Source organism: Podarcis bocagei, assembly GCF_964188305.1.
Source record: "Podarcis bocagei genome assembly, chromosome: 17".
NCBI lineage: Eukaryota > Metazoa > Chordata > Lepidosauria > Squamata > Lacertidae > Podarcis > Podarcis bocagei.
Window position 1 is genome coordinate 39,302,437 of NC_138143.1, and position 26,834 is coordinate 39,329,270.

Genomic DNA, 26,834 nt, shown 5'->3' on the forward strand with positions numbered 1-26,834 from the left:
ACTGAAACTGATAACCATTTTAGAAAATGGATGTATTACAGATCTTTTTATTATGGGTAATTCATTTTTAATCTGCAAGAAGAAACAAAAGTGCAACAATAAATATTTAAACATCACCTACATTTTTAGTGATTGGTTTAAAGAGACAAGACAGCCAGAAAACTGAAAATGCTTCGGGTTTCTGCTGCTACTGCCTTTTTTTGTTTGCATCAGGAATTTACACGGTTCCATTCAGAAATTCAGCCAATGTATGACAGACTACTGAACAACAGAAACGAGTGGAAAGCCTTGGCAGATGAGTATGACGAGAAAATGAAAGCTTTAGAGGAAAAACAAAAGAAAGAAGAAGAGAAAATGGCTGCCAGCAGAGGTTAGAAAACAAATTCCATTTAAAATGTATCTGAAAAGGCTAATTTCCTCCATTTCTTTCCAGCTCCTGCTTTATATAAGCCCCATCTAAAATTCTTGTGTGCTTATAACTGGATGCTGGATAAAACTAAGTAACTAGATACATACCACCCAACTTTTTCAGGGGGGGAAACAAGATGCGCTCCCAGGCGAGTCACATGACCCGTGCTGCAATCTCATGTGGAAAAAACGGGGTGTCCCTGTTTTCTGGGAAACTTGGTGGATATGTCGCTATCAAGGCATCCTACCTGAGGCAGCTTAATTAGCATATCAACAGAGCAAGAGCATAATTTTGTTTAGGTGTTAAACATGAACTACTAGTTCACACCCAACCCTCTTCAGTCCTGAATTGATTTTCATGTGCCTCAGTTTCAAACACCTAATATACTGCACTGGGCAACAAAATATTTTGTTCAACATTAAAAGCCACCTGCCAAAGATATCCCCCACTCAGCATGAGCTGCCCCTTTACCGCCCCAGCTCCTGCAATCTCAAAGCAACCTCTTATCATAGCTGTCAACTTTCAGATTTAAAAATAAGGGATCAGTAGCCTCGAAAATAAGGGATCAACAGCCTCACCTGTCCCGGGGACAGTCTATGGGATATCTAACAATCCTGGATAGCAGTGGGAAGCAGCGGGAAACGGCGCTGGAATAAGGGAATTTCCTGCAAAAAAGGCAAGGTTGACAGCTATGTCTCTTATGCAGAAATTAAGTAGGTTGTGCTTCATAGCCACACAGCTTTTAAAAATGATCCTCCTAAAGCAGCTCACCCTAATAATGTTTTTTATTCCCGTAGGAATGATGGCAACCTGCAATGGGGAAAGTGTCCCCCCGTCTCCAACTTGTCGCATAATTTAAGTCAACAAAGGTCTGTTTCAGGGATCATGCATCATCTGGCCTGGATTTGCCACAACCAGCAGTAGACCAAGAGTCACAGACATCCTGTCTGCCCGATGACTGCGCCAGTATAATATATGTTATATAATATGTGTGTTACACTTTGTTTTTATGTGTACAGTGAAAACATATATAGCTAAAAAGAAATGCCATCAAACATTCTCAGAGTCATTCCCTAGAACATGGTGTGTTCAGAGTCTTTCCCTAGAACATGGTGTATTCATCCATCTGATGGGAATTGGTAGGAAGATATATTCATTATGTTTAATCCTCTAGAGACCCACATGTGTAAGTTAACAAAAAACAGCTGGATGATTTTAAAACATGGGGCTAGCACGCAGAGAGCCCCAACAGAGGTGTTCTAAGTCCCATAGTTAGGCAGTTAATGAACAGGAATAGGCTATGAAACCTTATTTATTCTGTGTGAAGCCGGTGACTCCCTTTTTCCAATGGAACAGACCAAAGACCGCAAAGTAAGTTTAAAATGTTTTATTTACAATTTCTAGGTCTCAGACATGCATTTTTCTTATGTGGTTGCAATGGAATAATGCAAGTAAAATACTCCTAGTTGAAATTCAGCAAAGTTAGCCTCAGGCTGTTGTCTGAAGCAGGGAGGTCTTGAGAGATGCATCCTGCTTCCATGACTGCATCGTGGAGAGGGAGAAAGAGAAACGGGGTGGGTGGGGGATGGGGACAATTTCTACATCAGGACCTGCTGCCCCTGTGGATCCTGCCATCTCCACCTGAGGCAGTTTCCCTGACCTCACCTTGCCTGCTGGGTGAGACTGCCCTGCCACAGGGTTTTGTCAATAAATGCTCTCCCGCTTCCTTCTTACACACAGAATGCTCCCGGGGCGGGAGAGTGCTAGAGTTCTGTCTAGTCAAGTTGAGTGGGATCAATTCCAATCTGTTACCTCCGAGGATGTGGACAGGCTGCTTGGACGAGTGAAACCAACCACCTGTCTCCTGGATCCTTGCCCATCCTGGCTTATAAAAGCTAGCCGGGAAGGACTGGGCGATGGGCTTCGTGGGGTGGTGAATGCTTCCCTCCGTGAGGGAGCCTTCCCAGACCCGCTGAAAGAGGCGGTTATTAAACCGCTTCTTAAAAAACCATCTTTAGATGCGGCCACAATGGCCAACTATCGCCCAGTCTCAAATCTTCCATTCCTGGGCAAGGTGATTGAGCGAGCGGTTGCCGAACAACTCCAGGCTCGCCTGGAAGAAGCGGACCATTTGGATCCCTTCCAGTCGGGATTCAGGCCTCATCATGGGACTGAAACTGCCTTGGTCGCACTGGTTGATGATCTTCGGCGGGCTAGGGACAAAGGTGAGAGCTGTTTCCTAGTTCTGCTGGATCTCTCAGCGGCGTTCGATACCATCGACCATAGCATCCTTCTGGACCGTCTTGAGGGGCTGGGAGCTGGGGGCACTGTTATACAGTGGTTCCGCTCCTTCCTCCTGGGCCGTGTTCAGAAAGTGGTGGTGGGGGATGAGTGTTCAGACCCCTGGGCTCTCACTTGTGGGGTGCCTCAGGGTTCTGTCCTCTCCCCCATGCTTTTCAACATCTACATGCGGCCGCTGGGAGAGATCATCAGGAGGTTTGGGCTGGGTGTTCATCAGTATGCGGATGATACCCAGCTCTACCTCTCTTTTAAATCAGAACCAGTGAAGGCGGTGAAGGTCCTGTGTGAGTGTCTGGAGGCGGTTGGAGGATGGATGGCGGCTAACAGATTGAGGTTGAATCCTGACAAGACAGAAGTACTGTTTTTGGGGGACGGGAGGCGGGCAGGTGTGGAGGATTCCCTGGTCCTGAATGGGGTAACTGTGCCCCTGAAGGACCAGGTGCGCAGCCTGGGAGTCATTTTGGACTCACAGCTGTCCATGGAGGCACAGGTCAAATCTGTGTCCAGGGCAGCTGTTTACCAGCTCCATCTGGTACGTAGGCTGAGACCCTATCTGCCTGCGGACTGTCTCGCCAGAGTGGTGCATGCTCTGGTTATCTCCCGCTTGGACTACTGCAATGCACTCTACGTGGGGCTACCTTTGAAGGTGACTCGGAAACTACAACTAATCCAGAATGCGGCAGCTAGACTGGTGACTGGGAGTGGCCGCCGAGACCATATAACACCGGTCTTGAAAGACCTGCATTGTCTCCCAGTACGTTTCCGAGCACAATTCAAAGTGTTGGTGCTGACCTTTAAAGCCCTAAACGGCCTTGGTCCAGGAGTGTCTCCACCCCCATCATTCTGCCCGGACGCTGAGGTCCAGTGCCGAGGGCCTTCTGGCGGTTCCCTCATTGCGAGAAGCAAAGCTACAGGGAACCAGGCAGAGGGCCTTCTCGGTAGTGGCGCCCGCCCTGTGGAACGCCCTTCCAGCAGATGTCAAAGCGATAAACAACTACTTGACATTCAGGAGACATCTTAAGGCAGCCCTGTTCAGGGAAGTTTTTAACGTGTGATATTTTATTGTATTTTTGGTTTTTATGGAAGCCGCCCAGAGTGGCTGGGGAGGCCCAGCCAGATGGGCGGGGTATAAATAAATTATTATTATTATTATTATTATTATTATTATTATTATTATTATTATTATTATTATTATATTGCAGAAATTTAGTAACAGCAACAACTACTACTACTGTACTTTGATTTGTTGGAGTGGTTAATTTTTTGCCTCTCAGTAGCTTTGTGCTGTTAAAAGTCCTGAAGACAGCTTTAATGCTGAGCTTTCAAAAGAATGTCAGATTTATTTTACAGATGTATTAAAGATGTCAAAACACATTCTTTTTCTCTCTGGTGTTCATTATATGTAGAAGAACCACAGAAAATAATAGTTTTTAATAGGATGAGTATATATGATAGCTCCCTTTCGATCTGCAAAACAGTCACAGTAGTGAACAAGCAATGTTTTAGTCACCGGAAAAGTGACCAAGAACCTGCTTTCTTTAGCAATAAAGACACTGTAGCAATTGGTCAGGCCAGTCAAATGACCACGGAGCAACAGAGAAATAAAGCAAGAAAGTTTTAATTGTTTGCCGGCAGCAAGCAATGGCACGGAGGAATAAGTTCCAAAGTCCGGGACCCTCTTAACAGAGGAGGCTTCCCTTTATACATTCTTGAATCAGGTCTTTATCCAGTCAAAAGTTACAGCATTACATATACTCTGACAGATGCAATAGATTCTGCTTAGAGACAAGAACTCCTTTGCCTGGAGATTGTGTTCCAGACAGATAAATTAGGTTCTTCCTAGAGACTGGGCATGAGGAGTTGGACATTACCCTTCCGTGTCCTTATTTGGTAATCCTTATCAGCCTATCTCTGTGTTTCTCAGGGTAGTGGGTGTCTGAGTGTATTTACTGGATATGGGGGCCTGGCCTTACATCAACAAAAATGGCTTCCTTGCTTAACATTTTAACTCTCAAAATGGCTTCCCTGAGCACGTTGCCACAACACCATAAGGGCCCACTTCCATGTTGGTGATGCGTATCTGTGATGTTTTACATTTTCCTCTTTTAGAAGCATTGCAACATGTTACATTCCTTAGCTTCAGGGCTCAGTTCTGGCACCTCTCAGGTCGGCACCATTGCCATTGTAAGAGAACAAGGGAAACATCCATGGTGAGTTCCGGCACCTCTTTTTCTAGAAAAACAGCACTGCTTAGCTTAATTTCTTGAGGTGAGTTTGTTGGACAGAAGCATCAATGACCTGAGAAAGATGATGGGGCAGCTCTTCCCCAACCTTCCACAAGGGAAGACAGGAGTGTGGGAGCCCAGACCAGGGAGCACACATACAATTAGCTTCTGACATAAACATCAATTTGTTCTAGTATTTTAGAATTGTAAACCAGCTCAGGTGCCTTAGCATGAATGAATGAATGTGCCATGTATTTCAAGCAAACTTTGTCCATAGCTTAGAAAGCACAGGACGTGCAAAAATCTTACTAGGGCGACGAAAAAACAATACATGGGCCATGCAATGTGAAAACCCCAGAAACAAAACAAAACACCTCCAATGAATATGTTTGTAGGGGACTAGAGACACAGACTGGGTTCTTCTGGCTTTGGGAGTTTTAAGGTTTTGGGATGCTTGCAAGCCCAAACTGCCCTCCCTCCCTGGGGATCTTTGTGTTATAATCTTGACGTCTGACACCATGACATGCAAGGTCCAGCCAGGAAGAGACAGAAGAAACTCCAGGAAACTCCTAACAGCACTCAGATACAATCTTCCAGTGCCACCTATGTTTTAAACTATATATCATGGGGGAAGGGGGACCGACACTGCGGGATGCTTTCCTCTGATTTCAGACAAATGGAAATGCAAAGTCCCGAGAGATTCTTTTTCCAGCATTTCCATTTTTCGTTTGCATAATTGACTTTGGCTACATGGCATGCTCTGTGGTCGCTGTAAACAGATTGCTGAATTTACATGCACTGTATCATCAGCTCACTCCCTGTAGGAAGGTCAGGCCTACCTAGGCAGCAAAGTGAGATCAGGTTAGGGATAAAGCCTGTTGAGATGGGATGGAGGCAGTCTGAGGAAGAGTCTGGCTGTACCTCTTGCCATGAAATATGGAAAATCACTGAAACCAAGCAAAAAATACCATTGTATTACTACTTTATTGATAAAATCATTTCTATACTGTCTTTCATTCCAAGGTTTACCAGAGCAGTTTACAGCAGTTAACATACTAAAAATAGGATAACATTAAAACCAAACAATTCAATATCATCACCATCTAGAAACACTAGAGATTATGGGCCACTTAAATCAACAATGCTTTTAAGAAGGAAAGAGATTTATAGAAGTCGTAAATGAATGAACTTTGCAATATTGTAAAGGCAGAGTTTGAAATTTCAGGGCAAGGAGTAGATTGTTGTTGTTTAGTCATTTAGTCGTGTCCGACTCTTTGTGACCCCCTGGACCAGAGCACGCCAGGCACTCCTGTCTTCCACTGCCTCCCGCAGTTTGGTCAAACTCATGCTGTCCCACCATCTCATCCTCTGTCATCCCCTTCTCCTTGTGCCCTCAATCTTTCCCAACATCAGGGTCTTTTCCAGGGAGTCTTCTCTTCTCCTGAGGTGGCCAAAGTATTGGAGCCTCAGCTTCACGATCTGTCCTTCCAGTTAGCACTCAGGGCTGAATTCCTTCAGAATGGAGAGGTTTGATCTTCTTGCAGTCCATGGGATTCTCAAGAGTCTCCTCCAGCACCATAATTCAAAAGCATCAATTCTTCGGCGAGGAGTAGATTACATGTTGTTATCTGTCATAATGGTCAACTGATTAGAAAAAGTTCCAATGAACTAAATGATTAGGACAAGTATTTCCAGTATTCACACATATTTACACCTGAGTTTAGTTGAAGGGAATACAGAATATTGCACACTAAGGTGGCAGTGTGAAAATACCCTTACTCTAACAGTGGGTGCCCCTTTCAGCCTATCTGAGGGTAGCAGTCTAGGTTGGGGGATGAAGGGGGGATTCTGGGCCACACAGCTCTGCATCCCAAGACTTCACTCCCCACACCACAACATCTGCATCTGTTAGTGCCAATTGTGAATAAAAATATCCTATTAAAGGCATGAATCTGGATTGGGCAGTCCAGCAGAGGGGTATGTGCAGTCTTCTCCATTCCAAAGCAAACCACATTTGAACCTAAAATAAAGTGGTTTGTTGATGGTGTTAGAGATTTGTGCTGGGGACCCTCCTAAACCCCAGAAATTAATAAATGGTAGGATTTTGTCCATTTGGGATGTGAAGGGAGAAATACAAGCCAATACACCTGAGGCAAGTATTTTACACACACACACACACACACACACACACACACACACACACACATGCATATACATATACAGGATAGAGTGAGAGGGAGACTGGCTGGTGTGAAAATCTTTGGGGATTTTCTTTTGCACAAGGGATGCAAGTCACAAGCCCTCTTTTCTTTATCTGAGCTTCAGAATGTGCACTAAGATTACTTTGAGTTTTGCATTGGACAATATCAAGATTACTGAGTGTGCTGAAAGGAGGGCAGACAACACTAAATCAGAAGCTAATTGCAGATTTGTGCCATACATGTAGAAATCAGCCATAGGAATGAGTAAAGCAGCAAAATACGTAATGCCAAAGAACAGAGAGAGCAACAAAGACTTCATGAGATTGAGATAGACCTGAGTGCTGAGGTCCTTATTGGCAGAGCCACTCTTTCTTAGATTCCTTATGTGCCTCCAAAGAGAGATGAGGAAAAGCATGGATGCCGTTACGCTCAGGATGAAACTCATGCACATAGAACAGAACTGGAGAATTCTAAAAGCAAATAATGGGTCTTTGCAACCCTTGCTGAGGCTGGCATTCTGTGTCAGAGTTCCGGAGAGATTACAGAGCTTCTTATTTTCAAAAAAAAGAATGGTTGGAGGAACAGAGAAGAGCATGAGAGCTATGATCACCATTCCGAGCAGTCTAGATACAAGTACATTGATCCTTAGCTTCATCCAGAGGAACAGGTGATGGGGGAAGTTGGTGACCTTCACACAGTAGAAAATATCAAGCCATGTGGCACACCAGAAGCTAACACTGCTGAGAAACAACCAGAAATATGCGCCAATGTCTTTTGTAAAAGTACGCATATAGTTCTCTGGAAGGCTGTTGTACAGAATATTATTCATTATGACGGTCAGCTGTAGCATAATTCTGGAGGTGCTCAAACCGGTCAAGAGGACGTCGCAAGGGGCCATCTTCCTGTTTTGGAGCCATCGGTGCCCATTCACAACTAGGATAAATCCATTTCCTAAAAAGGCAACAGCGCTCTCAATTGCTAAAATGGTCTGGAAAAAGATACCAAATGGAGTAGTTATGCCCATTGTTGTTACTCTCCACAGGAAAAGCCTGAATGGAAGAAGTATCAGAGTGTAATTCTCCTGGTTTCTTTTGGATGTCCAGCAGTGGCAACTCTGGAGACTTGGGCTTTTAAAATGATAGGATCATGGTGTGGAAAGAAATGCAAATCTCAGAAGGATTCTGTTACTAATGACAGAACCAGGTATCGTGTTATTCACATATACTTGGATTTTGACATGTGCAGAGACTTCAATGATCAACCAATCTCTATAAAAAAATTCCTTCCAGTAGCACCTTAAAGACCAACTAAGTTAGTTCTTGGTATGAGCTTTCGTGTGCTCTCTCAGCTATCTGCCTATCTCCCATTCCCATCACCCTTCTGAGTAACACCCCTCCCCACCTTCTCACTATATAGAAGGATCTGGCAACTTCTGTTTCAGTGTATCTGAAGAAGTGTGCATGCACACGAAAGCTCATACCAAGAACTAACTTAGTTGGTCTTTAAGGTGCTACTGGAAGGAATTTTTTTATTTTGACTATGGCAGACCAACACGGCTACCTATCTACTACTGCAACCAATCTCTGTCAGTTTGGGTGGGTTGTAGACTTTCTCTGTGAATGAAGGAACTGCCTGGGGATGAAATGTTTCTCCCTTTGTGCCGAGAGGTTTGCGACCTAACAGGCTGCAGCTGACTCTATTTATGTGAGGGTTACATTCCAGGAACAGCACATAAAGCCAAAATAGCATATAGTCAAAACACTCTCACCCTGCAACTTCGAACGCTCTCCCAAGGTGAGTGTAATGGCAGGTGGGAAGTTTTTTTCTTTTGCAAGATCCACCTCCTCCTTTGGGGCCAAACACCTAAAGCTGAATTTGCGTAAGTTAAATGTGCATAATTTGCAAGTTGGTCATACGGCAATTACTTGGGGCGGAATGAAAATCAACTACACACAGAGAGAACAACTTGATTAATATGGGTGCAGGAGATGGGCAGAGTGGTTAGCGGGCTGGCAGGCAAGGCAATCTATTTGACCTATGCAGAAATCTCTTCCAAAGGACTTAATAAGTCAAAACAAAACAGAACAAAACGCCTCCAATGGAATATATTTGAAGGGGACCAGAGACACATACTGGGTTCTTCTGGCTTTGCGAGTTTTAAGGTTTTGGGATGCTTGCTAGCCCAAACTGCCCTCCCTCCCTGGGGAACTTTGTGTTATAAGCTTCACTTCTGACACCATGACATGCAAGGTCCAGCCAGGAAGAGACAGAATAATCTCCAGGAAACTCCTAACAGCACTCAGATACAATCTTCCAGTGCCACCTATGTTTTAAACTATATATCATGGGGGAAGGGGGAACCAAACTGCGAGATGCTTTCCTCTGATTTCAGACAAATGGAAATGCAAAGTCCCGAGAGATTCTTTTACAGCATTTCCATTTTTCGTTTGCATAATTGACTTTGGATACCTGGCATGCTCTTTGGTTGCTGTAAACAAATTGCTGAATTTGCATGCACTGTATCATCAGCTCACTCCCTGTAGGAAGGTCAGGCCTACCTAGGCAGCAAAGTGAGATCTGGTTAGGGATAAAGCCTGTTGAGATGGGATGGAGGCAGTCTGAGGAAGAGTCTGGCTGTACCTCTTGCCATGAAATATGGAAAATCACAGGGGGCCGCTAGGGGCGCATTGGAAGATGGCCGACAATACCATCTCTCTGGCTCACACGAGGTAATTAAGAGGCTGATATGGGAGTATGCAGCCTCCCTTGTTACCCCAAGGGAATGGGGAACACTGCCTCGCCTGTGGTTGCCATAAATCAGCCCCAGATTCGAAAAAAGGGGGTGAGGGCACTAGGCGCACAGCCCTTGTGTGGGACAGCTCTCCCTGACACTGTCTCTGATCGCGCGGCCTGGTTGCAGGAGCTCAAAATAAACAATTAGAGAGAAGGAAATGCACATATTTCGAGTGAAGAGCGGGAGTTAAGACTGCTAATTAAAGTGACCTCTGTGAAGTGGAGCAACGGGCTGGATTCAACAACATATTAAGAAGAAGATACATCAAAGGGTCGGTATGTCGGAACGGGACTGAAAGGGGGGACTTTTCTTTTTTTTATCTTATGTGAGTACCTAACAATCCTCCCCCCCAAGAAGAATCGTTGCAATTTCTGATTACAAGCAGGATGATTAAGAACTGCGTGGAAATAAATCACTAATCAAAGGCATGGCTTGTGGAATATCTGGAAAAGAATGAAAGGCCTTTGTGACGCAGTTATAAAAAGAGACTTGTCAGGGCAGGCCTGTCTACAGGATTTATGATCGAGGGGGGGGAGAGACCATGGCTTGTTATTATATCAGACTGTGAGTTTGACCTGGCAGTACCCCCTTAGAAGATTGAGGAGAGACTGACAGACCTGCAAGGATTAACGGGCAGACTTTATGAATGTTTTGTACGGAAGTGCGGAGATGGGTCTGTCTGTTTGAATATGGCTCTTGGAGAAATGAAAAATCCACACAGGATATAACAACGTTTGTTTTCAACCCGCTTGTGGAGCCTATCAGAGGTCACAAAGAAAGGAATATATGACAACAACAAGAAGATGAGGAAAATAATAAAGAGAAGATTGAACAGAACTGTGAATACTATTTGGACAGAACTGTGAACATTAAAGCAGCAGCAAGAGAGATGTTTGGATCTCTTTCTGAGCTCGAAGCATGGGTACCCCCAACAAAAATGTAAAAATTTGGCTGTGTGATTTGGAACTAATGTGATTTGATTGGTTTGTTAATAAAAATTATATTAAAACAAAGAAATATGGAAAATCACTGAAACCAAGCAAAAAATACCATTGTATTACTACTTTATTGATAAAATCATTTCTATACTGTTTTTCATTCCAGGGTTTACCAGAGCAGTTTACAGCAGTTAAAATACTGAAAATAGGATAACATTAAAACCAAAAAAGGCAATATCATCACCATCTAGAAACACAAGAGATTATGGGCCAGTTAAATTAACAATGCTTTTAAGAAGGAAAGAGATTTATAGAAGTCATAAATGAATGAACTTTGCAATATTGTAAAGGAAGAGTTTAAAATCTCAGGTCAAGGAGTAGATTGGTGTTGTTTAGTCATTTAGTCGTGTCCGACTCTTCGTGACCCCTTGGACCAGAGCACTCCAGGCACTCCTGTCTTCCACTGCCTCCCGCAGTTTGGTCAAACTCATGCTGGTAGCTTTGAGAACACTGTCCCACCATCTCGTCCTCTGTCGTCCCCTTCTCCTTGTGCCCTCCATCTTTCCCAACATCAGGGTCTTTTCTAGGGAGTCTTCTCTTCTCATGATGTGGCCAAAGTATTGGAGCCTCAGCTTCAGAATCTGTCCTTCCAGTTAGCAGTCAGGGCTGAATTCCTTCAGAATGGATAGGTTTGATCTTCTTGCAGCCCATGGGACTCTCAAGAGTCTCCTCCAGCACCATAATTCAAAGCATCAATTCTTCGATGAGGAGTAGATTACATGTTGTTATTTGTCATAATGGTCAACTGATTAGAAAAAGTTCCAATGAACAATTATTTCCAGTATTTACACATATTTACACCTGAGTTTAGTTGAAGGGAATACAGAATATTGCACACTAAGGTGGCAATGTGAAAATACCCTTACTCTAATAGAAAGTGCCCCTTTCAGCCTATCTGAGGGTAGCAGTCTAGGTTGTGGGATGAAGGAGAGATTCTGGGCCACACAGCTCTGCATCCCAAGGCTTCACTCCCCACACCACAACATCCGCATCTGTTAGTGCCAACTGTGAATACAAATATCCTATAAAAGGAATGAATCTGGATTGGGCAGTCCAGCAGAGGGGTATGTGCAGTCTTCTCCATTCCAAAGCAAACCACATTTGAACCTAAATAAAGTAGTTTGTTGATGGTGTTAGAGATTTGTGAGGGGGACCCTCCTAAACCCCAGAAATTAATAAATGGTAGGATCTTGTCTATTTGGGATGGGAAGGGAGAAATACAAGCCAATACACCTGAGGCAAGTATTACACACACACACACACACACACACACACACACACACACACATGCATATACATATACAGATAGATCGAGAGGGGGAATGGCTGGAATGAAAATCTTTGGGGATTTTCTTTTGCACAAGGGATGCAAGTCACAAGCCCTCTTTTCTTTATCTGAGCTTCAGAATGTGCACTAAGATTACTTTGAGTTTTGCATTGGACAATATCAAGATTACTGAGTGTGCTGAAAGGAGGGCAGACAACACTAAATCAAAAACTAATAGCATATTTGTGCCAGACATGTAGAAATTAGCCATACGAATGAGTAAAGCAGCAAAATACGTAATGCCAAAGAACAGAGAGAACAACAAAGACCTCATGACGTTGAGATAGACCTGAGTGCTGAGGTCCTTAATGGCAGAGCCACTCTTTCTTAGATTTCTTATGTGCCTCCAAAGAGAGATGAAGAAAAGCATGGATGCCGTTATGCTCAGGATGAAACTCATGTACATAGAACAGTACTGTAGAATTCTAAAAGCAGATAATGGGTCTTTGCAAACCTTGCTGAGGCTGGCATTCTGTGTCAGAGTTCCTGAGAGATTACAGAGCTTCTTATTTTCAAAAAAAAGAATGGTTGGAGGAACAGAGAAGAGCATGAGAGCTATGATCACCATTCCGAGCAGTCTAGATACAAGTACATTGATCCTTAGCTTCAGCCAGAGGAACAGGTGATGGGGGAAGTTGGTGACCTTCACACAGTAGAAAATATCAAGCCATGTGGCACACCAGAAGCTAACATTGCTGAGAAAAAACCAGAAAAATGCACCAATCTCTCTTGTAAAAGTACGCGCATAGTTCTCTGGAAGGCTGTTGTACAGAATATTATTTATCAAGATGGTCAGCTGCAGCATAATTCTGGAGGTGCTCAAACTGGTCAAGAGGAAGTCGCAAGGGGCCATCTTCTTGTTTTGGAGCCATCGGTGCCCATTCACAACTATGATAAATCCATTTCCTAAAAAGGCAACAGCGCTCTCAATTGCTAAAATGGTCTGGAAAAATATACCAAATGGAGTAGCTATGCCCATTGTTGTTACTTTCGACGAGAAAAGCCTGAATGGAAGAAGTATCAGAGTGTAATTCTCCTGGTTTGTTTTGGATGTCCAGCAGTGGCAACTCTGGAGACTTGGGCTTTTAAAATGATGAGATCATGGTGTGGAAAGAAATTCAAATCTCAGAAGGATTCTGTTACTAATGACAGAACCAGGTATCATGTTATTCTCATATGCTGAGATTTCAATGATCAACCAATCTCTGTCAGTTTGGGTGGGTATACATTTTTTTTGCAGGGGTATCAATTTTTCAATGCTTGGACTCTAGGTAATTCTGTTCCACCATAAGTGACCTCCCAACTTGTGATAATGTGAAATGTTAAACATCATGGATAATGTGAAATGTTAAACCTCATGGATAGGATAATCTACTGAACTACAGTAGAACAACTAAATCAACTACCAGGAGAGGCAGTCCCGTAGGTACGAGGGTCCTAGGCCGTGAAGAGCAGTTAAGTCAATGAGGTATTTGTGAGATGCTTTGGGGCTGTGTCATGGGGACAAATCTTAGGTGAGCCATGGATTGAAGCCTTGGGAGTCAAGGGAACCAAAGGGGAAACCAGGACTGAGAGCAAGTAAGAATTCAGGACAAAAAAAAAAGCCATTTAGAGCCAAGGGATATCTAGGAAGCAGGACTGAAGAGTAAGCCAGATGTCAGGATTGAACGGCAACAAAAGAATACAGGAAAGTCAGGTTCACAGGTCAGTCCCAGGCCTGGGGATATTAAGCTGCTTAGGCAGCTCTTGGAAGTAACTCAGAACCTGGAGCATTCACACACTAACCCAAAGCTTCTCTGTTCAAACCTCCATAGGTTTCTGTATATGTACAGGTAAAGGTACCCCTGCCCGTACGGGCCAGTCTTGACAGACTCTAGGGTTGTGCGCTCATCTCACTCTATAGGCCGGGAGCCAGCACTGTCCGCAGACACTTCCAGGTCATGTGGCCAGTGTGACAAGCTGCATCTGGCGGGCCAGCGCAGCACACGGAATGCCGTTTACCTTCCCGCTGGTAAGCGGTCCCTATTTATCTACTTGCACCCAGGGGTGCTTTCGAACTGCTAGGTTGGCAGGCGCTGGGACTGAACGATGGGAGCGCACCCCGCCGTGGGGATTCGAACCGCCGACCATGCGATCGGCAAGTCCTAGGCGCTGAGGTTTTACCCACAGCGCCACCCGCGTCCCGCTGAGTGAATATATGAATATATACATATTCTGTATATGTACTGTCTCACAATTCTCAAGACAGCTCCTTGGGTTGGCCTCATCCATTAGGGGAAAAGGAACCTGCCCAAGAATGACATGGGATGAAGCAGCTGCTTTGGGTGGCACCTGAGAGAAATGGCACAGATGAGGAAGAGGAGGAGGGAGCTGATGCCCCACTGCTGCTTTGCGTGGTGGGATTGCCATAGCCACTGTCTGAAGTGGTGGTGGCAGCATGTCAAGGCAAGAGTCAGGGGGATGTCAGAAATAAAACAGCCGGTGCCAGTGAAGTTAACTCTTTATTCAAGGAAACAGAACAGCTCAGGCCTAGTGAGCCCAGCAACTCTTCCCCAATGCCCAAGTGAAACAGTTGCGGGGAGTGAAGGTCCCTGCCCTCCCACAACTCTCCAAGTCTCCTCCTTGCCAGCAACATACCCAAGGAACAGGAATATTCTCTGTCTTTCTATCTGTGCTCCACCCTCTTCATACCTCCATGGGTTCTGGGAGACCAGAGGGTGTGGGATGTGAAACACAGTGCAGTCAAATACAACATTCCTAGAGTGGACATAAAAGAGGATGTCTGGACCAGCCAGTCGGAACTTCCTGTTTCCTCCTGGGCTGGGACAAACTTCCTCTAAATGTGACCCGATGTGGGCGTGACCTCACCTATGCAGGTAAGAAAATAGCACAGTGGAGGTAGCCATCTCTCTGACTCCATTCCTCGAAGAAGCAAAAATCTTCATAGACTGAGATGCTCTCTTGGCTTGCAGCCAAGAGAGGACAAAGGAACTATCTCCTTATGGGATAGATTCCAGGTGTATACATTTTGTAACTTAAGTCTGCCTCCTGGGATCCATTTGTGAACAGAATGTGAGTAAACTGTTTTATATACTTTTATACAAGACTGTGTCGCGTCTATTTCTCTTAGGAGGGAGTAAAAGGGGAATTACCAGGAAACTTATTCTAGAGGCTTAAACAAGCCTGGCAAAGACGTTATCTGCTGTACAAGTTTAAAAAGGGGTGTGTGACTCTGCTAAATTGTAGAACTTGTTAACACAAGTTGGGAAGGATATAGTTAAACAATATATCCTCTCCTGCCTCCCTGATCATTCCCACAAAGGAGAGGGGAGCTGGTCATAGCAGGAGGGGAGACTCCCTGGCTTCTTTAGCGGCCAGACTTACTGCTGCCTCTTGACCCTCTCCTCTCCAGCCTCCTCTTCTCCCTTTGGTTCAGCATTACTGATTCCCACAGCCTCTTCCTGCTCACTAAACCCTGTTACCTCTTCAGCTTCCAACACCTCCTCCTTCTACTTTGCTCCCTCTTCTCCTTCTGACCACACATTGTCATCCCACCACCAATCCCCTGGCTCTAAGTTGTCTTCCCTTTGGGGTTCCCTTGCAGGTTCCCCTGCTAGTGCCTCACATCACTTCTCTGCATCCAGGCTGTCACTGACAAAGCAGGGCATCCTATTAAAGGCATGAATCTGGATTGGGCATTCCAGTAGAGGGTATGTGCAGTTTTTTTTCCCATTCCAAGGCAAACCACCTTTGAACCTAAAATAGAGAAGATTGTTCATAAAAAGATTGTGGCTGGCATCTGTCTGTCTTGAGAGAGAGAATGGACTGCGCCTTTTGAAGTGGGGGGCGAGGTGAAGTCAAAACGCTACGTTAGCAGCACCGAAGTGACGCACTGGGGTGCATAAGCTGGGGTGTGGGTTAGAGATCCAGGGAGGGCGCAACCATCCCTGCACTCCCCATGGAGTTGCGATATCTCATAGAACCAGAGTTGGAAGGGACCGCGAGGGTTATCTAGTCCAACCCCTGCAATACAGGAATCTTTTTGCCCAAAGGTGGGCTTGACCCCACAATCCTGAGATTAAGAGTTTCGTGCTCTACCAACTGAGCTATCAATATTTTTGTCATACAGTAAATAATACAGCTACATAAGAGCAAATGATTTGTTTTGTTTTGTTTGTTTTTTAATTGTGTTTATTTACAACACACACTTGTCAAACTAAACGTGAAAACAATAGTACAGAATCAAAAGAAAAACAACAACAAAACCCAAAACCCAAAATACAAACAAAACATGATAAAGTATGACAACTTTCTATTATTTGTTTTGTATATATAGACACACACCATATTTCAGTTCTTATTTTCTTCTAATTGACTTATTTTTGGTAAATTGTCTCCTTTTTAGTTTATTATTGCCCCTTTTTCTTTCTGTTTTTAATTTAAGTACCATAAATTATTCTGCAGAAGTTAATCGAAACAAGTCCAAGTATTAATTTGAGGGCACTGCTTTTTAAGATATTCTCTATATTTTACCCATTCTTTTTGGAATTTTTGCTTGGTTTGACCCCTAATTGCCTCTGTCATTCTAGCCAATTCAATATGATCAAATAATTTGTCTTGCCATTTATTTATTTTTTGTCGGGATTATTTCTTTTTTTCAATTTTTGGCAATTAGTGTTCTTGCCGCTCCTGCGGCTTACAGCAATATTTTCTTATTTTCTCTGGCAATATCTGTGTCTAGTATCCCCAATAAAAAAGCTTCTGTTTTCATAACAAAGTTTTGTTTAAACATTTTCTTTAACTCTTCATACACTATATCCCAGAAGCCTTTGATTTTATCACATCTCCACCACATATGTATGAGTGTTCCCTACCTGCAACACAGATTTGATTTTGTTTTATACATTTTACATATTTTGGTTGGTGTTAAATACCGTCTGTAAAACATCTTTATTAAATTTTCCCTTATTGCTTCACAAGCTATAAATTTTCAACTCTCCTTCCATAATTCTTTCCATGATTATAATTCAATAGTTTTACCTATATCTATAGCCCATCTAATCATCACCTCTTTTACCTGTTCACCTCCCACTCCAGTAATGTTTCATAAATTTTAGAAATTATCTGGGCGTTATTTTGTAATAACTCTTTATCTAGTAATGAGACTCTGTAAAGCCTCTTTTCTTGTCTGCCTTGAACACTTCATTTAGTTGGTGATACTGAATCCACCCTTTTAGATGATGTCTTATTTCCTCATAGTCTTTTAATATCAGCTTATTATTTTTTTATTTTAATAAATCCTTATTTGTAGACCAATTTAGTTCCATATTTTTCTTTTTTACCATTATTGCTTCAAAGGGCGAAATCCACCAGGGTGTCTTTGGTTCTAGTAGTTCTTTGTATTTACCCATACCCTGTATATCAATTTTCTTATGATACGATTAGTAAATCCCCTGTGAACTTTCACCTTTTTGTATCCTAAATATGCATGCCACGCATAGCGGTTATTAAACCCTTCTAGGTCCAGTAAATCTCCATCCTGTAACAATATCCACTTTTAATCAATTTAAACAAACCGAATCGTAATACAACTTTAGGTCAGATAATGCCAATCTACCTCTGTATATTTTATCTATTAAAAGTTTATATTTAATTCTTGCTGCCAAATAAATTTTGATAGGTCTATTTGCCATAATTTGAAACAGCCTTCCCCTCCAATGATTGGTATCATTTGAAATAAAAACATCGTTTTAAGCAACACATTCATTTGTCCTACTGATATCCTGCCACAAAGTGAAAGTCTTAACTTATTCCCGATTTCCAAATCTCTTGGGACTTCTTTCCAAATTTTTGTATAGTTGTCTTTAAATAGGTTACAGTGGTACCTCGGGTTAAGAATGTAATTTGTTCCGGAGGTCCGTTCTTAACCTGAAACCGTTCTTAACCTGAGGTACCACTTCAGCTAATGGGGCCTCCCGCTGCTGCTGCACCACCGCCACGTGATTTCTGTTCTCATCCTGGGGCAAAGTTGTTAACCCGAGGTACTACTTCCGGTTAGCGGAGTCTGCAACCCGAAGTGTCTGTAACCCGAGGTGTTTGTTGTACTATTTTGGTTTGTCAGACAGATTCCCAGGTACTTGGTTTTGTTTACTATTGCCAATCCTGATATCTTTGTAATTCTTCTTTTTCCTGCATAGTCATATTTTTTGCTAACATATTGGCCTTGTTTTTGTTTAACTTGAATCCTGCTACTTTCCCGAATTCATTTCCCCCCCCCCCCCATTATTTGTGGCACACTTTCTTCTGGGTTTTCAGTTGTTAATATCAGTTCATCTGTGAAGGCCTTTATTTTATGTGATTTTTTTCTCAACTGTTATGCCTTTTATCTTTGTGTCTTTCCTTATTACAATCGCTAAGCATTCAAGTACCATGATAAATAATAAGGGTGAAAGAGGGCAGCCTTGCCTGGTCCCCTTATCAGCATAAGAGCAAATGAATAAACATGCATATATCTAGCTCTGAATTAGAATGTAGAGATAATAGCTCACTAAGTCATGTAAGTCATCATGACAATCCCAAACGATGACCGATCATGGATCATAGAAATCGTCAACCAACTTCTGATCTATAACTAGGTTTTTCCCTGTTCGTTGATGTTCCTCACCAGCAAATGAATATATATTCAAGGCAAGTGCTGACTCCAGGCATTGACTTAAACTGCTCTAAGGAAATGTTCCGAAGATCTATACTAAATGAATGAATTTATAATTAAAAATGGAAGAATGAATAAATATTTTATTTCCCCCTTACTCATTACCAATATCGCTGTTACTAATGAGTGGAAGGATCTGTGTAAATAATGATCAAAGGTTGGATTTCTAGGCAGGAATAAAACTCAGGGCAGGTTTAGGAGGAACAGACAAGTATAAAGGGGGGGGGGGAGGTTTTTCTTGGATACAAGGAATGCGTGTCCACAGCCCTCTTCACTTTATGATGCCACATTTCTGATGTTTAGTATGCGTAATAAGATTTCTTTCAGTTTGGGATTGGACAATATTAAGATTATGGTATGTGCTGAAGGGATTGCAGACAGCACTACTGCCAAACTGAAACCGTCATATGCTACATACCTGAAATAACCGCTTACAGGAATGATTAAAGTGGCAAAATACGTAATGTCAATGAGCAGAGAGAACAACAAAGACTTCATGAGATTGAGATAGATCTGAGTGCTGAGATCCTTAATGACAGAGCCACTCTTTTTCATATTCTTTCTGTGCCTCCAAAGAGAGATGAGCAAAACCATGGATGCCGCTACGCTGAGGATGAAACTCATGCATATAGAAAAGAACTGTAGAGTATTAAAAACAAAGAATGGGTTGTGGCAAAGCTTGCTGAGACTGGCATTCCTTGTCAGAGTTCCTGAGAGATCGCAGGCCTTCTTAGCTTCAAAATAAAGAATGGTTGGATGAGCAGAGAAGAGCATGAGAGATATTATCACCATTCCAAGCAGTCTGGGGGCAAGTACATCGATCCTTAGCTTCAGCCAGAGGAGCAGGTGATGGGGGAAGTTGGTGACCTTCACACAGTAGAAGACATTGAGCCATGTGGCACACCAGAGGCTGGCGTTGCTGAGAAATAACCATAAAAATGTGCCAATATCCTGTCCATAGGTAGGCATACCACTTTCTGCAGAGTTGAGGTACAGAATATTAATTGTCAGGATGGTCAGCTGCAGCATAATTCTGGAGGTGCTCAAACTGGTCAAGAGGAAGTCGCAAGGGGCCATCTTCCTGTTTTGGAGCCATCGGTGCCCATTCACAACTACGATAAATCCATTTGCTAAAAAGGCAACAGCGGACTCAATTGCTAGAATGGTCTGCAAAGAGATAGCAAGTGGAGTAGTTATGCCCATTGTTGTTAATTTCTGCCAAAAATGCCTCAGTGGAAGAAGTATCAGCGTGTAATCCTCCTGGTCTCTTTTGGATGTCCAGCAGTGGAAACTCTGGAGACTTGGGCTTTTTAAAATGATGAGATCATGATGTGGAAACAATGCAAATCTCAGTAGGATTCAGTTACTAATGAGAGAACCAGGTGTCATGTTGTTCAGGTACTGAGACTTCAATGATCAACCAGTTTGGGGTGGGGTTTTTGTTGTGGGTTTAAATTTTACAGTGCTTGGACTCTTGGTAATTCTGTTTCAACATAAGTAACCTCCCAACTTCGGATATTTTGAACTTGCACTTGTGAGATGCTGTTGGGGTTGCATCATGGGCAGCCATGTGGGGCCAGCCATAGTAGAAGGGGAAGTAATAGTAGCAGTAATAATAATAATAATAATAATAATAATAATAATAATAATAATAATATCATTAATCTCACTCCACATATTACTAGGTTGCCCCAGCTAATCTGAATGGCTTCCAACAAAAATACAGAGGAAAAGGAAAAGGAAAAACACATTGAGCATTAAAAGCTTCCCGAAAGAGGGCTGCCTTCAGATGTCTACAAAAAGCTATATAGTTCTTTAACTCTTTAACATCTGCCAGGAGGGTGCTCCACAGTTTGGGTTCAATGCCCAAAAGGCCCTTCTGCCTGGTTCATTGTAATTTCACTTCTTGCCGTGAGGGAACTACCAGGAGGCCCTCGGAAGTGGACCTCAGTTTCCAGGCTGAATGATGATGATGGAGATGCTCCTTCAGATATACAGGATAAAAGCCTCTTAGGGCTCTAAAGGTCAACAGCAATACTTTGAATTGTGCTCAGAAGCATCCTGGGAGCCAATGTAGATCTTTTAGGACCAGCGTTATGTTGAAGCCTTGGGTGTTAACGGAACCTAAGGGAAAACCAGGAGTCAAGGCTGGGGAGCAAGCTAGAAGTCAGGACCATAAATGGCATTTAGGACCCAGTCATATCTTGGGAGCGGGACTGAAGAGTAAGTAAGACATATTCGCTGAATGGCAACAAAAGGATACAAGAACAACCATGGCATAGGATCAGTCCAAGCCTAGGGATATTAAGCTGCTTAGGCAGCTTTTGGACGTAACACAGAACTAAGCATTCACACACTAACCAAAAGCTTCTCTGTTCAAACCTCCATAGATTTCTGTATATCACTAAATTAATGAATTTATAACTAAAAGAAGAAGGGATAAAAAATATTTTATTCCCACCCCTACTTATCGCCAATATCCCTGTCAGTAATGATTTACACGTAGAAGTGTCTGAGTAAATTATTACTGAACGGTGGATTCCTAGGCAGGGACATACCGCACCTTAGGGCAGGTTTAGGAGGAGAGAAAGTTGATATGTTCGATTAGAAGAAAAACCGTTGCTGACATTCTCTTAATAATGATAATTAGAGAACCCCTCTTGGACTTTTCATGTGAAAAGCAAAAGGAATTAATTTGAGACATTTGGGTCAGAAGACCAGGAAAATGTTGCCTAACAGAAAAAAGCTCAGTCGGATATCATTCTAGAGAGAATGTTTTTTTGGGGGAAACTCTTTTATGTAACTGACAGGTGGAAAGTCCTTTTACTTTTCTTCTTTCTTCTCTGATTATTTTGTAGCCTTTGCTTCATGTAGGTAGTGGGTGGAGAGGCAGGGAAGGGAGGACCTCCCTGGGTGAGAGAAGGGCAGAAGAAAGGAAAGCTCCCAGGTCAGAGCTGGGAGGGTCCACCACGATCTGTGTAAGACAAGAGTTAAGACCTACTTTTGAGAGGACTCTATATTTTCTTTTCTTTATTTTTCTCTGTTTTTCTTTTTACATAGATTCCTTTCTTATGTGACTGTATTATGAAAAACAGCAGACAGTACACCGGAGGAAAGTTAGAGAGGTAGGGAGGGAGAGAATCTTGTCTTCTTGGATTCAAGGGGTGCATATCCACACCCCTCTTCTCTTTATGTAGCACTTCGTCTGATGTGTAGAATGTGCATTAAGATTTCTTTCAGTTTGGGATTGGACAATATTAAGATCATGGTGTGTGCTGAAGGGACTGCAGACAGCAGAATCTCAAAAAGTAATTGGCCACTTGTCCCATAACCGAAAAATCGAACCACAGGAATGAGTAAAGAAACAAAATACGTAATGTCAACAAGCAGAGAGAACAACATAGACTTCATGACATTGAGATAGACCTGAGTGCTGAGGTCCTTAATGACAGAGCCACTCTTTTTTAGATTCTTTCTGTGCCTCCAAAGAGAGATGAGCAAAACCATGGATGCCGCTACACTGAGGATGAAACTCATGCATAAAGAACATAACTGTGGAGTTCTGAAAACGAAGAGTGGGTCGTAGCAAACCTTGCTGAGACTGGCATTCTGTGTCAGAGTTCCTGAGAGATTGCAGAGCTTCTTGTTTTCAAAATGAAGAATGACAGGATGAACAGAGAAGAGCATGAGAGCTATTATTACCATTCCAAGCAATCTGGGTGCAAGTACATCAATCCTTAGCTTCAGCCAGAGGAACAGGTGGTGGGGGAAGTTGGTGACCTTCACACAGTAGAAGATATTGAGCCATGTGGCACACCAGAGGCTAACATGGCTGGAAAACATCCAGCAAAATGAGCCAATATCCATTGTAAAACTATGCATATATTTCTCCAGAAGGCTGTAGTACAAAATATTATTGATCATGACCGTCAGCTGCACTATAATTCTGGAGGTGCTCAAACCGGTCAAGAGAAAGTCGCAAGGGGCCATCTTCCTGTTTTGGAGCCATTTCTGTCCTTTCACAGCTATGATAAATCCGTTTCCTAAAAAGGCAGCAGTGAACTCAATTGCTAAAACGATCTGGAAAAAAATACCAAATGGAGTAGTTATGCCCATTGCTGTTACTTTCTGCCAAATATGCCTGAGTGGAAGAAGTATCAGCGTGTAATTCTCCTGGTCTCTTTTGGATGTCCAGCAGTGGAAACTCTGGAGACTTGGGCTTTTTAAAATGATGAGATCATGATGTGGAAACAATGCAAATCTCAGAAGGTTTCTGTTACTAATGACCGAAACAGGTATCATGTTATTCACTTATACTTGGATTTTGACATATAGTGAGATTTCAATGATCAACCAATCTCTGTCTGTTTGGGGTGGTTTTTTTGTTGTTGATTTTTTACCGGGGTATCAATTTTACAAAGACTCTCCTCCCTGCAAGAGAGGGGAGTGGTTGTGGGCGGGAGCCCGGACTCCGCCCTGGCAGGGGCCTTAGCCCCTGCCCCTCCTTACCTTCTCCTCCCCCTCAGTCCTCATCGTCCCGCAGCGAGTCACCCACCCTCCACTCCCATTTAGCTCAGGGTCTAGGTTTTTGGCCTTGCTATGGACCTTAGGTTGGTTGCCCCGGTTGTCTGGGGGCCTGAGGGTGGGCCAGCCGCCCATAGGGCGGGGCAAGCCAGGGCAAGATGCTCCATGGGGCCTCCGAGCAGTCTGCCTGCCTCCCCCCACTCAGCCGCCCTACAGCTGAGGGGGAGGCGGTGGGCAGACCATTTAGGGCATGGCGGAGCCTGCTGGCCCCCAAGCCACTGCGTCACTCCCAAAAGAGATGTGTGGCCTGGGTGTGCTGCAGGCCCAGCGATGAGTGACGCCTGGCATTTTGTCACCCCCCCCCCTTAGTGGTGACACCCGGGACGGACCACCCCTAGCACACCTCCCTACCTCCGTCCCTGAGCCTGCAAACTCATGGGTAGGATATGATACGGAGAAAAATGAGAAACGCACCTCAGAATCTGTTTGACTTCTGAGTCGTATTAAAAAACGGAAGCATTTACTTCCGGGTTTTCAGTGTTTGGCTTCTGAAACGATCCGCCGCCGAGATGCTTGAAAACCGAGGTTTCACTGTAATTCTGTTTCACCATAAGTGACCTCCCAACTTGTGATAATATGAAATGTTAAACCTCGTGGATAGGATAATCTACTGAACTACAATAATAATAATAATAATAATAATAATAATAATAATAATAATAATAATAATAATAATATTTTATTTATACCCCGCCCTCCCCAGCCAAGGCCAGGCTCAGAGCGGCTTACAAGCAATAATAAAACAAGATGAATGATTACAACTTAAAAACAAAAATAAAATACAACATTAAAATAATGGAACATTAAAATGTAGCCTCATCGCAGGAGGAGAAGGAAAAGAAAAAAGAAAGTGAGGGAGGGAGGGAATCAAATTGGCTCCAAGCCAAAGGCCAGGCGGTACAACTCTGTCTTACAGACCCTGCGGAAAGAAATCAGATCCTGTAGGGCCCTGGTCTCATGAGACAGAGCGTTCCACCAGGCTGGAGCCAGAGTTGAAAAGGCCCTGGCTCTGGTTGAAGCCAATCTAACTTCCTTAGGGCCCGGGACCACTAGGGTGTTGTTATTTATGGACCTTGAGGCTCTCCGTGGGGCATACCAGGAGAGGCGGTCCCGTAGGTATGAGGGTCCTAGGCCGTGAAGAGCAGTTAAGTCAATGAGGTATTTGTGAGATGCTTTGGGGCTGCGTCATGGGGACAAATCTTAGGTGAGCCATGGATTGAAGCCTTGGGAGTCAAGGGAACCAAAGGGAAAACCAGGACTTAGAGCAAGTAAGAAGTCAGGACAGGAAAAAAAAAAGCCAATTAGGGCCAAGGGCTATCTAGGAAGCAGGACTGAAGAGTAAGCCAGATGTCAGGGCTGAACGGCAACAAAAGGATACAGGAATGTCAGGTTCACAGGTCAGTCCCAGGCCTGGGGATATTAAGCTTCTTAGGCAGCTCTTGGAACTAACACAGAACCTAGAGCGTTCACACACTTACCCAAAGCTTCTCTGTTCAAACCTCCATAGGTTTCTGTATATGAACTGTCTCACAGTTCTCAAGACAGCTCTTTGGGTTGGCCTCATCCATTAGGGAAAACAGAGCTGGCACAACAATGACATGGGATGAAGCAGCTGCTTTGGGCGACACCTGAGAGAAATGGCACAGATGAAGAAGAGGAGGAGAGAGCTGCTGCCCCACTGTAGCCTTATTAGACTATACCGACTGGTGGGGTCTGCGTTGCTCCCGGGAGGGAGAAAGGAAGTCAAATGACACCGAGGTTTGGTTCAGAGAAAGAGTTTATTCTGCTCTCCAGATAGCAGAAGGCACTTGCGTGACCTTCCACAGCAAGTCCAAAGAAATGAGAAATTTCATGCAGTATATATATCCTCCAGGCACCCTCTCCCCCCTTCCCCAGGTATCCATCCACGTCAGCTTATACACGCAAGCTGACATCACAGATGTTCCTGCCGGTACTCTTAATCTTTCTTAAAAAGAAAGTGAGGGAGGGAGGGAATCAAATTGGCTCCAAGCCAAAGGCCAGGCGGTACAACTCTGTCTTACAGACCCTGCGGAAAGAAATCAGATCCTGTAGGGCCCTGGTCTCATGAGACAGAGCGTTCCACCAGGCTGGAGCCAGAGTTGAAAAGGCCCTGGCTCTGGTTGAAGCCAATCTAACTTCCTTAGGGCCCGGGACCACTAGGGTGTTGTTATTTATGGACCTTGAGGCTCTCCGTGGGGCATACCAGGAGAGGCGGTCCCGTAGGTATGAGGGTCCTAGGCCGTGAAGAGCAGTTAAGTCAATGAGGTATTTGTGAGATGCTTTGGGGCTGCGTCATGGGGACAAATCTTAGGTGAGCCATGGATTGAAGCCTTGGGAGTCAAGGGAACCAAAGGGAAAACCAGGACTTAGAGCAAGTAAGAAGTCAGGACAGGAAAAAAAAAAGCCAATTAGGGCCAAGGGCTATCTAGGAAGCAGGACTGAAGAGTAAGCCAGATGTCAGGGCTGAACGGCAACAAAAGGATACAGGAATGTCAGGTTCACAGGTCAGTCCCAGGCCTGGGGATATTAAGCTTCTTAGGCAGCTCTTGGAACTAACACAGAACCTAGAGCGTTCACACACTTACCCAAAGCTTCTCTGTTCAAACCTCCATAGGTTTCTGTATATGAACTGTCTCACAGTTCTCAAGACAGCTCTTTGGGTTGGCCTCATCCATTAGGGAAAACAGAGCTGGCACAACAATGACATGGGATGAAGCAGCTGCTTTGGGCGACACCTGAGAGAAATGGCACAGATGAAGAAGAGGAGGAGAGAGCTGCTGCCCCACTGTAGCCTTATTAGACTATACCGACTGGTGGGGTCTGCGTTGCTCCCGGGAGGGAGAAAGGAAGTCAAATGACACCGAGGTTTGGTTCAGAGAAAGAGTTTATTCTGCTCTCCAGATAGCAGAAGGCACTTGCGTGACCTTCCACAGCAAGTCCAAAGAAATGAGAAATTTCATGCAGTATATATATCCTCCAGGCACCCTCTCCCCCCTTCCCCAGGTATCCATCCACGTCAGCTTATACACGCAAGCTGACATCACAGATGTTCCTGCCGGTACTCTTAACCATAAAAGGGTTTTCCTGTTCCTGCACTCTTTGACCATAAAAGGGTGTTCCTGTTCTTGTTCCTATACTCTTATCTTGGAGCAAGAGGTCACCAACTATAAGAGCGCTCCTGGCGCCGTTCCCGGGTGGCTGACAAGGTCTGTACGTCAGTGTGGTCAGAACGTAAGATAAGACCCAGATGTCTCAACCCTGC

General features: G+C 43.8%; 3 protein-coding genes across 3 annotated transcripts in view; 1 reads left to right on the forward strand and 2 right to left on the reverse strand.

Moving 5' to 3' along the window:
* PDE6B (phosphodiesterase 6B) overlaps positions 1 to 1,358 on the forward strand; it is a gene marked incomplete at its 5' end in the record, with an annotated part of 34,488 nt that extends 33,130 nt beyond the window's left edge. The window contains 2 exons of the mRNA XM_081176325.1: positions 214 to 370; positions 1,207 to 1,358. Coding sequence (XP_081032451.1) covers positions 214 to 370; positions 1,207 to 1,268 — 219 coding nt within the window. The 3' untranslated portion in view covers positions 1,269 to 1,358. The remainder of the gene's footprint in view (positions 1 to 213; positions 371 to 1,206) is intronic.
* Positions 1,359 to 11,108: 9,750 nt separating this feature from the next.
* Positions 11,109 to 13,234, reverse strand: LOC308576561 (taste receptor type 2 member 7-like; the record flags this gene model as incomplete). The annotated part of the gene is made up of 2 exons (XM_081175967.1): positions 11,109 to 11,115; positions 12,525 to 13,234. 2 exons carry the CDS (start codon positions 13,232 to 13,234, stop codon positions 11,109 to 11,111), a joined length of 717 nt encoding a protein of 238 aa, XP_081032093.1.
* A 6,009-nt stretch (positions 13,235 to 19,243) lies between these two features.
* LOC308576562 (taste receptor type 2 member 7-like) lies at positions 19,244 to 23,500 on the reverse strand (the record flags this gene model as incomplete). The annotated part of the gene is made up of 2 exons (XM_081175968.1): positions 19,244 to 20,134; positions 23,477 to 23,500. The coding sequence occupies 2 exons, from the start codon at positions 23,498 to 23,500 to the stop codon at positions 19,244 to 19,246; spliced, it is 915 nt and encodes a 304-aa protein (XP_081032094.1).
* Positions 23,501 to 26,834: the final 3,334 nt, after the last annotated feature.